Here is an 11,097-nt window from a genome sequence, read left to right as displayed (position 1 = left end):
TAGGCCTTATGATATATGGAACTCGAACATATGCGAGACACTCCCACACTTTGAGACTATCCAAAGGATCTGGATATCCCAACCATAACTGATGAGGAGTACTATCAGTTTTGGAATATGGTACTCTGTTCAAAATCCAGTTTGCCATCAGCAAAGCCTCTCCGAGGAGTACTATCAGTTTTGGAATATGGTACTCTGTTCAAAATCCAGTTTGCCATCAGCAAAGCCTCTCCTCAATACCATGTAGGTAGACCAGATGTGATTAGCATTGAATTCACCATCTCGGTCAATGTGCGATTCTTCCTTTCTATAATTCTATTAGATTGTGGAGAATACGGAGCAGTAGTTTCAACAATGATTCCATGCTCCTTGAAGTATGCCTTCGACTCCTTAAATCGATACTCCCCTCCTCTGTCACTCCTGAGTCTTTTCACCTGAAGTCCAAGCTGCTTCTCCACTCGAGTCCGAAACTCGACCAACTTGCTGAAGGCTTCATCTTTAGATTTCAGCAGGTAGACGTGGCAGAAACGAGAGTGGTCATTAATGAAGATGATGAAGTACTTCATGCCGCGTACTTCATGCCGACTCGAGTGACAAAGCTCTTGAAATCACAAGTATCTGAGTGAATCGGATCTAATAGGTTGGTGCTCCTTGTGACACTTGGAAATGGCTTCCTTGTTAGCTTTGCTTGCGTACAGACTTCGCACTTGTCAGGTTTATTACCCTCACATTTCGGAAGTAATCCTAACTTCTCCATGCTAGACAGTTTTCTATAATTTACATGTCCTAGCCTATTATGCCATAATACAAAGGAGTAAGCAGAAGAGGATACTTCATTTACAACTGAGTTGGGTACAATAGTACTGATCTTATACATGCCATCAATACGATATGCATTACCAAAATATATTTTCTTAAAAGATAATACAGTCTTTCCTCTTTGGAAATCCAGCCTCATATCTGCATCACACAACAGGCTTCCAGAGACTAAATTTTTGACAATCGAGGAAACATGTTTCATATCCTTCAATGTGAGAGTCTTCCCTGAAGAAAGAGTCAGTACCACAGTCCCAGTTCCAAGAACAAAAACCACAGAATGATCAGTCATTGATATGTTCTCTTTGGCAGCAATATAGGAAGAGAACAAATCTCTGTTGGAGCAGACATGACAAGTAGCACCTGTATTTAACCACCAACCAGAGACTTTGCTGGGAGTTGTCACCTGAAAGAGCATAGCCACACAATTGTCAAGTTGATTGCAAAATACCCTTGCTTCCCACAATTGAAGCATTTGCCGCTCTTCTTGAAATCTTTCTTCTGAACATTCAGGTTCTTCGGATTATGGTTCTTCTTTTTGTTAAAAGACTTTTTTTTCTTAGAAGAAGAACTGATACCCTTCTCAGAGTTAGTAGCCACCATGTTAGCAGACGCTTTCTGTTTAGCAAGGAGCTCATTCTTCGTGTGAGTCCGAATCTCGTCCTCGATCCGAATGAACCTCTTCAAATCAGATAAAGTCACATGTCTTTTCCTTCTTCGAATGTCTATGGAGAATGACATCCAAGATGGAGGAAGCTTGTTAACAATTGCACCAGAAATGAAGGTGTGACAAAGACTGATCTTTTTATCCTTCAGCTTCATAACAAGCTTTTCGAGCTCTTTGACTTGAGGCAAAACCTCAGTGTCATATTCAAATTTGAAGTCAAGAAACTTGTCAATGAGATGAGACTTGAAAAACTTCTTCTCATCCTTGTATTGCTCCTCAAGAGCATTCCATATTTCCTTTGTAGAGGGCTTGTTGGTGTAAGCATCTGCTAGATGATCAGCCAGGCAGTTAAGGAGATAACTCCAACAAAAATGATCATCTTTATCTCAAGAGACTTTAGACTCTGAGTCTTTTTCAAAGTCAGGTTTCTCCTCAAAAACGACATAGTAGATTTTTAGGAGTTGCATCCCAAAAATCATTTTTCGACGCCATGCATTAAAGTTAGATCCATCGAAGTTTTCTAACTTGAGACTGTCCACTCCAAGAGTCCTCGTAGGATCCATTAGTAGATCTGAAATATTGCTTTAAGATTGTTAGAAATTATGGTTAAATCTGGAATTAAACAGTGAATGATGATGTGCTGTTATTTTAAACTTTTTCAATTAAGTGTTGTGCGTTTGTGAAACGCTGTGCTTAAAGTAATATTTAGCCTACTCCGGTGTAAGGATCCCAATACCAAACTACTTCCAGAAATAGCAGTACAGTGTGCACCAACCCAGTACTATCAAGATCTCCTTGATCTAGGAGACCTTTCGGTCAAGGCAAAAGATCTCCTCGATCTCAGAACCTTTCGGTTCAAAACCTTTTGGTTTTAGGGTTCCTGCGAGCATAATTTCTGCAGCAACAGCACAACAACAGCAACAACAATGTCGATCCAACGTTCGTTTTCCAAGCTCGCGTGTGTATACCGACGTTCGTATTCTACGCTCGCGAGAGAGTTTTCAGCTACAACCAAGAGCTGCCCAAGGGCACTATTTATAGGCCTCTAAGGCCAGCTCAAGAGTCACTAGCAATTAATGTGACTATTATAATTCTTAATGGCAATTAAGATTATAACATTAATACATTAAATTGCTCTAATTGCTGTTATAACTGCTACATGCTGTAACTACTGAATACGAGACAATCAATGGACGCGTTGCTACGAAACACGAGGGTCATGTCTCAGCAAATGAGACAAACCTCGTTTGATAAACGAACGTCGTCAAACGGGCGAACCTCGTATGACAGATGAACATCGTCGAACGAGCGAACATCGTCAAACAAACTAAACTTGTATGACAGACAAACCTCATCGATAGGAGGCGAAGTGCAAAGTGCGCCTAACAAAGCGCCACTTAGCGCCTCAGCCCGATTAGCCCCGATCCCCAGCTCATTAGTTGTCCACAGCCCATGGCCCACGGCCCACGGGCCACGACCCACTAGAACTTATGAGGGATTAATACAAATAAAATACTTTTCGGCTTGCCGTTGGTAAGCCTCGAACAAGGGATCTTTTGAAACACCAAAACATAAACTTTCCACTAGGCTACTAAGCATTTATGAAAAGTACTTGTAGTTAATATATATATATATATATATATATATATATTGTTTGAAAACTTATTTTGGAAAGCGGTTTTGACCAAAAAATCCAACAATTGTGACAGTGAAATTTGTTTATGCACAGTTGAGAGTGCATGACAGGTTTTGCATCTTTGGGTTCACCTTGGACTGTAGCCATATGTGAAACCGAGGCGTCGCACTTCTCTAGCCACCCTTAACATAGAGAAATTTCCGACAACCCTGACTACCTTTGAAACATCAACCGACGTGATTCCTACATCAGCCTTAGAAGAAGCATCTCCCAGCTCATCGTTGGTTCTCTGTACTTGATTATTGTCTAATAGATATGCAGCCATGGTACCCATCATAAGGACCACTATACCCTGAGCACTTATCAGCACCCACCTCATGCCAGAAGCTCTCATTGTGAGTATTCCTCATGATTCTAGATGCTTTACACAAGTGTCCAAAGATCTGGATGGGCGCACTGTGATGGCATTAGAGTTTGACACTCTTTTGCACAATGTCTCTTTGACATTAGTTCTTCATCAACCGCATATGAACATTGAGGGCTATAGTGGATCTTCAAGATCAAACTACAAGCAGATGATTCGTTTGTGTAGCAGGAGGCACGGCTTGTGGCTAAGGGATTTCGACAACAACCCGATATTGATTAATTATTTCGACACCTTCAGTCCAGTGGTCACTAGTCGCCCCCTTCTATCCATCACCGTTAGTTCAGGTTGGCTCATGGGGCAATTGGATGTCTCAAATTCATTTCTCCATGGTCATTTAGAAGAGGTCGTTTGTATGGTGTGATAATGTTAGCAGTACGTATCTCATCCAGTCTTCCATGCTCGCACAAAACAGAATGAATTCGATTTTCACATAGTCCGTGAGCGTGTGGCTGCCAAACAACTTGTTTCCTACATTTCTACTCATGATTAGTGTGCCAATACGCATATTGAACATCTCTCCCACCAGCGCTTCACAATGTTACGTTGCGAGCTCAATGTTCTCGAATCGCCATTTGTCTTGTGGGGGCATATTAGAGATACACCTAATACCTGATACAGGTTTAGAAGAAGCTGTTAAACAAGAAAGATGACAACAATGAAATCAATTAACCACGATGATCATGGCTGAATATAGCAAGATTTGGCAACAAGTAATGTACATGATTGTATCGGGTTATGTGAGATTTTAATTGTATTCATTCATGATAACATGTTGTTGATATAACAAAATTAATTAAACAAGGCTCTGAAGAGAAACAAAATAGAGGCCTTTCTTATCTCTTTTGGTTCTCCTTCTCTCATCTCTCTCTCTCTCTCTCTCTCTCTCTCTCAAACTTCTAATCTCATAGTATATTTCATTACATACAACTCTGAATTTGTTTCAAAACACTATTTATTCTATTCATTTCAAGTTTGCTGACGAGTATAACAAGGTCTAATATATAAAATAATTTCAAACCATAGTATAACAAGGTCCACTATATAAAATAATTTCAAACCATAGCATATATCATTATTGGGTAACCAGCAATTTTCTCCTATTCATCAATACACTTCAGAGAAATTATCAGGACGCGCAACTTATTCACTAAAACCCAATTTGCGTTTACTTGCACGGAGGCAGCGGCGCTCCACAGAGACACTTATTATTGGCGAAGAACATCGCATCAAACTGACGAAAACTACCCCCGCTTGGAATCCTCCCGCACAATTCATTATAACTCACATCCAAGTATCCAAGATTCGTCAAGTTTGTGATCTCGTTCGATATACTCCCAAAAATTTTATTATGGCTCATATCCAAATACTGCAGATTCTGGGAATACTTCACATTAGTTAAATCGAACGCGAACTTATTTTTCGACAGTATTATCTGGTTCACCGTCTTTGACTCGCCGAACAAAAACGAAGCATCGCCATCGAGCTGATTACTCCCCAGATTGATGTTAGTGAAATCAATATTTGCGAAGGATTTAGGGATCGGACCTTTCAGTGTATTACCAGAAAGATCAAGGTCCGCCAACGATCCTCTAAGTTTGCTGAAGAGAGAATCTGGTATGGCTCCTGTAAGTTGGTTGCTTGACAAATCAATTGAAGTCAGGTTAACAAGATTTCCTATCGATGACGGTATTGTACCGACAAAGCTGTTTCCAGCGATTTCAAGCTCTTTGAGGCCAGTGAAGGCAGAAAGAAAAGAAGGAATAGGGCCAGAGAGTTTGGTCTTGTATATAGTAAAGAACTGGAGGCCAGTTAACTTGGAGAGCTGGGATGGGATTTGGCCGGTGAGTCCAGGGAGTTGGCTGAACTGGATGGAACTGAGAGTGGGGAGTTGAGCGATGAAGGTTGGGATGGAGCCCGAGAGACCCGGGAGGTTGCTGAAGCTAAGGGTCTGGAGAGCGGAGAGTTTGGTGACTGATGAAGGGATTGAGCCTTTGATGTACTTGTTGTCGGAGATTGAGAGAGTGATGACTCGGCCGGTTGTGTCGTCGCATTCGATGTAGTCCCAAGCGCAGCAGTCGATTGAGGCTGTCCATGAATTGGGCAAGGAGTTCGGAGGGAAGGAGCTCTTGATGGCGAGGAGGGCGGTTAGGTCCTGTTGGTTGCAGGCGGAGGAGAGTGCTGCGGTGAGGATGAGGACGAGGGCCAAGACGAAGAATCGAGACATGGTTGTTTCTTTGTTTGTGGGGAGTTTATGCTTTAAGACAAATTTATGCCACTATTTTAATAATTCGGCAGGGAGGGGAATTGCTGAAAAGTAGTAGCTCTCGGTACTTGAATTCATATTGGTCTTTCTAACTCGGGGACGGACGCGGCCTTCAGCCGCCTGTTTGGAAGGGAGAAGAAGTCCAACCGGGGACCGCTAGAATATTTTGGGGCGTAGGCGAGACCGGCATCTGCTCTAGCACGGATACAGTGTACACTGTCAATAAGATGGATAGCTCTAATTAAATCACATTCTTCAAACTAATGCTACGTTACTATATATAAGGGTCAAACGACGACGAGTTCACCCCAAACTTGGTGTGTTGGGGTTTTAGAATATGCAGATCAAGTTCAACGGAGCGGATCATCCACAATGTCGCTCAATCATGTGATTTTAGAGACGTCATAGGAGGAAATCCCCTCCTATGACAAGGCACCACACCGTGTAATAACATGTTTCACCATCACAATTACTATCTCTCTAGTAGAGTCAATAACAGGTGTAGGTACAAAAGAAATTAAAGATAATACAAGAGCCAACTGATGAAATAATAGAGATCAAATTAATATTTCATCATCTAACATACTGAAGTACAAGACAGTGTCTAAAATGAATAAACTGGAACTTCTCAACAAGTCTCAAATACAAATGTCTGAATAAAAGGAAATAAGAAACACAACCTTTACAACTTCTAGAATAAACTCTCTAATGTCTAACAAAATTCTACAGTGGAGCTCAAAAGAAAAATATAACTATAATAAACGGATGAAGCTAAAGTGCGTCGCCATAAACCTGCGACTCTCCGAGCTCCTGGCTCGTTACCTGAAAGGGGGAGGGAAGGTAATTACAACATGAGCATAAGTACGTCGAGCAAAATAATCCAAACAAGGAAACCCTCATGTATATACGATGTAGCTCAAATTGTAAATACCTATGTATGAGAGGATTTTAGTATTTAGGAAATTACAACACGAGCATAGGTACGTCAAGCGAAATAATCCAAACAAGCAAATCCTCATGTATATACCTTGTATCTCAAATTATAAATCCCTAAATACCAAACCAAAAATTTAATACATGAATAATGATAAAAGAAGACAACCTCATATCAGAACTTAAATACTAGGTCATGTCACAACCCACATAAGTATCTGTCCAGCCTATGTAAGTATAAGTGTCATACTCAAGGTATAAACAGGTGTCCAACGCATGGACCAAAACTAGAAGTAGTGGATGTCCAACACATGGACTACATATGAAAATTACCCAACACATGGACTGAAAAATGAATATCCAACACATGGACTGAATGTGATAAATGCCCAACACATGGACTACACATAATAATTGCCCAACACATGGACTAAATGCAATATATGAAAAGATGCATATACACAAATTTCACACGTGTCTCGGTGTGCAAAACTAAACTCGTGTCTGTAAGTCATCTTACCTATAAAGATACAAAATAAACATAACCGTAAGTCATCTCACCTATAGAGATACAAAATAAACATAAATTTCTAATATCAGATATTCGAGGCGACTTCTCGTTCACATAGAAACAAGCCATAGCAGTAAACATGTCCAAACAATTTTGGTTAAACAGAAACAATCCAAACAGATCCAAACCGAGGAAAACTAGAATTTTCCTAATCAGTCGACTCATGAGTCGACTGGGATCATCGGTCGACTCATTGGTCGACCTGACAAATAGAAGAGAAGAAAAGCTGTAAAATTTCTCGTCAGTTGACTCATCAGTCGACTCATAAGTCGACTGATAAGTCGACAAACAGGTCGACTGAGCAGACCAATATTTTCCAACTTCGTATATAGTGATTATTTGCAACATCATTACCTTCCAAGCATAAAAATACATGTTCTAACATATATTAAGCAGTTTAAAATGATATTTTAATATGTAAAATCATCACCAAAAATCCGAAACATGTATACACATGATTTAAACATTTAAAGATAATAAAACGAAACTTTAATCTCTTATTAAAGTGGTTTCAGATCTAGATCTCTGTATTAAAAATCGTTGGTGAGCTTTTTATAAACTGAAAATTTTATTTCCGCATCATATACCATAAAGATCTACTTTTATACACAAAAATAACGAGTTAGGCTAAATAAAACCGAAATAAAACTTTTATAAAATCTGAATAAAATGGGAGTAGGGCTGGGCGAGATGTTACTCACCTAAGATGTGCTAAGCAACTCCTGGATCCGCAAAAGATCGATCCCCTTCGACCGCGCCAAAACCCGCTGCAAATCCTCCGAAAGTTTCCCCAAAAATCACCAAACATGAACCTAGGGTTTGAGGGGAGAGAGGGGGCTAGCATTTTCTCTGAGGTCTGATGAAGATGAGAGGTGTTTTCAGGGTAGGAGAGCTTATATAATACGGTCAAACCCGAAACAAAACCGAACAGATTTGTAAACTAAAAGAAAAACTAAAAATAAGCTTGTAAGTAGACTCATTGGTCGACTCATGAGTCAACTAAATAGACCTTTTGTAGATTCATGCATGTTTTGCTAATTTGCCAAAACCAAATGCACAAAACTCAATATAAATACACTCATATATCTCTAATAACTTGTTATCCGGTATATCCATGACCTCAAGTCATTTACCATAATAGAATTATTTATCATCAATAATTTATATATACTTCTAACAAAAATATGGGGTTTTACACTTTGGAAATTAAGATGATTTTTTTTCCATTGGAAATTAAGGTGATGAATCTCTATCAAACTGTGGGGTCATGGCTTGGTTTTTTCTATGACTTATTACAAATGTTTATTATGTAAATTTTGTTTTACAAATAATACCCATTATATACCTATAAATATCAAAGAGTGGGGTTTTAGGGCTAGGGCATTCTCATTTTCATCTGCACGCCGCCTCCTTCAGATCTGAACGATCGAATCCTCTCTCCTCTTTCTTTCCCTCCTCCTTCAAAACCAACTCCAATTGAAGATTAGGGCTTGGATTTTCATGCTTCTCCATATACTTATCGTTCACAACTCACCTCAAGCTCGTCGTCAACTTCTCCTTCGAAGCTCGTAGTCGACTCCTCCATCGAATCTCGTCATCGATTCCACCTTCAAAGGTCGTCATCGTTGACGGTTTTAGGTAAAGTTTTTTTTTAAGATTTGTTGATTTGAACTGTAAAGATTGATAATTTCATTCTTTAATGCTATCACTTTTATCATCTTTCATCTTTCATGTGATAGATCTCGAAGATAGAAGGTTGGTCGTGCAGCGTCAGAGTTTTGTCTCCAAGGTCTGATCTTTTTAGCCTACTACCCGTCTCATGTGGTTTTTTTAGTTTGTTTGTTATTTGTGAGTAAAGATTTATTTTTGTTTGATTATAGTTTTGTTTATTTTTCCTAAACTAGAAAGATACTAACTTTTTTAGCCTTTATTGCATATATATAGATCTATATATAGATTTAACCTTTAAAGATTGATAATTTCATTCTTTAATGCTCTCACTTTTATCATTTTTCATCTTTCATGTGATAGATCTCGAAGATAAAAGATAGGTCGTGTATTATTTGTTACAAAGGTCTGATCTTTTAGCCTATTATCTGTCTCATGTGAAATTTTGAGTTTGTTTGTTATTTATGAGTAATTATTTATTTTAGTTTGATAATAGTTTTGTTTATTTTTGCTAAACTAGAAAGATACTATCTTTTTTTAGCCTTTATTGCATATAATAGTTTTGTCTGATAATAATTATTTATAATAGTTTTGTCTGATCGTTAATTTTGCTAAACACGAAGACATGCAAATGCGAGTCTTCTACATTAAATAATTGCATTCTGGTACATGGATATCGAAATTAGGGCTAACGTTGTTATCACTAGATTATTTATGCATAATATAAAATTTTCCTTGAAATTTCGGTTAGATTTTTTTGTAGAAAAATCTATCAAAGTTATTCTATATTTTGAAATATGTGGTGATTTTTGTTGTCTAGTTTTTTAGCAGTTTTTATTATGCAGAATTCATAATTTGTTCTATATGTTAATGGTAAATCATTAATTTTGATTTATTCAAATGTTGTATTCTTATTTCCCTATGGCTACCTGGTAATTTAATTTTTTTTCTCTTTTAATAGAAACCACAATCATATCTTGCTCTAATTTCACTAAAATGTTATGACATGCCATTTAGGTAATATGTTGTCGATCATCCATGATAAAAATGAACTTTTATTTTGTTTTGTCTTTGTTTTTTCTTTGTTTTGTTTTATATTATTTTGTTCTTTATAGTGGCCTTTGACGTGAAACAATTGATTTTATGGATTTATTGTATATTGTTGCAAGTTTTGTTTATTTGTTTAGGCATCAAAGGCTTCCTCAATGAATGTTTGATAGCCAATATATCGAATTGAATTGTTTAATGTAGGATGTTGTTGCCTTCATTTGCATTTTCGTGTAATCAATGTAGGATTGTAGTAGAAAAAGGGAAAAAGAAGCTCTTTGCCTTGACTTTATATAAAATATTAATAATTTAAAGCATAATGCAGTTAAGATGGGTATATTATACTAACTTTTCTTTTATGTATTAAATCAGAAAAAATAGATGTATATGCTTGCATGTGAAAAAAATTTAAGCCAAAACAGCGCTACAATTGATCTCAAATATTGGTACCCTTTGTGAGGTGGAGTTGTTCCTGTTTTGTAGAAGATCTTGTAATTGGAGTAATTTAATAGTAAATTGGATCGTTTTCATGTTTGGGTGACTTATCTTCTTTTGTGGTTGGAACCAATTTGTTATAATATGATATTTATCTTTTTATTGACTGAATGAAATTTGTATTTTAAAAGGATTGTTTTCATTACTTGTTTAGTTTTCAATGAATAAATGTTGCTGGTGTATGGTAATTTTAAATGAGTATTTATTTATTAAATAATAATATAAAAAAAGGTTCGTAACAACAGTAATTATAATAAGCTTACAAAGTAACAGGAGATGAAAACACCATGATAATGAAGGCACTATTCGTTATGATTTGATTTGGTTCCAGCCCTAATGAAGTAGTAGAAGTAATGCAAATAATTAATGTTTGTTAATAAATGAACAAAAGAAGCATGAACTATATAAATATGAAATGTCAACATAATTAGAGTTTATACTCATAAGTCACACATTAGTAATATACATAGCAAATAGAAACATCACTGGTTGTTATCTTCCAAGGTTCTTTTTTCGTCGAGTAGGTTTTGAGTCTTTTAAAGTCACAATTCTAGCTGCCAAGCTTCATTTCAGT

The 11,097-nt window shown here is 37.4% G+C and overlaps 1 protein-coding gene across 1 annotated transcript; it reads right to left on the bottom strand.

Annotated features, from left to right (window-relative positions):
- On the bottom strand, positions 4,596-6,012 carry LOC109826186 (polygalacturonase inhibitor-like). The gene has a single exon (XM_020393181.1). It carries the CDS (start codon positions 5,768-5,770, stop codon positions 4,712-4,714), a length of 1,059 nt encoding a protein of 352 aa, XP_020248770.1. The 5' UTR covers positions 5,771-6,012; the 3' UTR covers positions 4,596-4,711.

This window comes from Asparagus officinalis, chromosome 10 (assembly GCF_001876935.1).
Source record: "Asparagus officinalis chromosome 10, Aspof.V1, whole genome shotgun sequence".
Taxonomy (NCBI): Eukaryota; Viridiplantae; Streptophyta; class Magnoliopsida; order Asparagales; family Asparagaceae; genus Asparagus; species Asparagus officinalis.
This window is presented reverse-complemented; position numbering and strand designations above follow the sequence as displayed.

Bases quoted from the DNA above. Each gene is read 5' to 3' on its own strand.
- LOC109826186 (XM_020393181.1), bottom strand. From the start codon at position 5,770: ATGTCTCGATTCTTCGTCTTGGCCCTCGTCCTCATCCTCACCGCAGCA.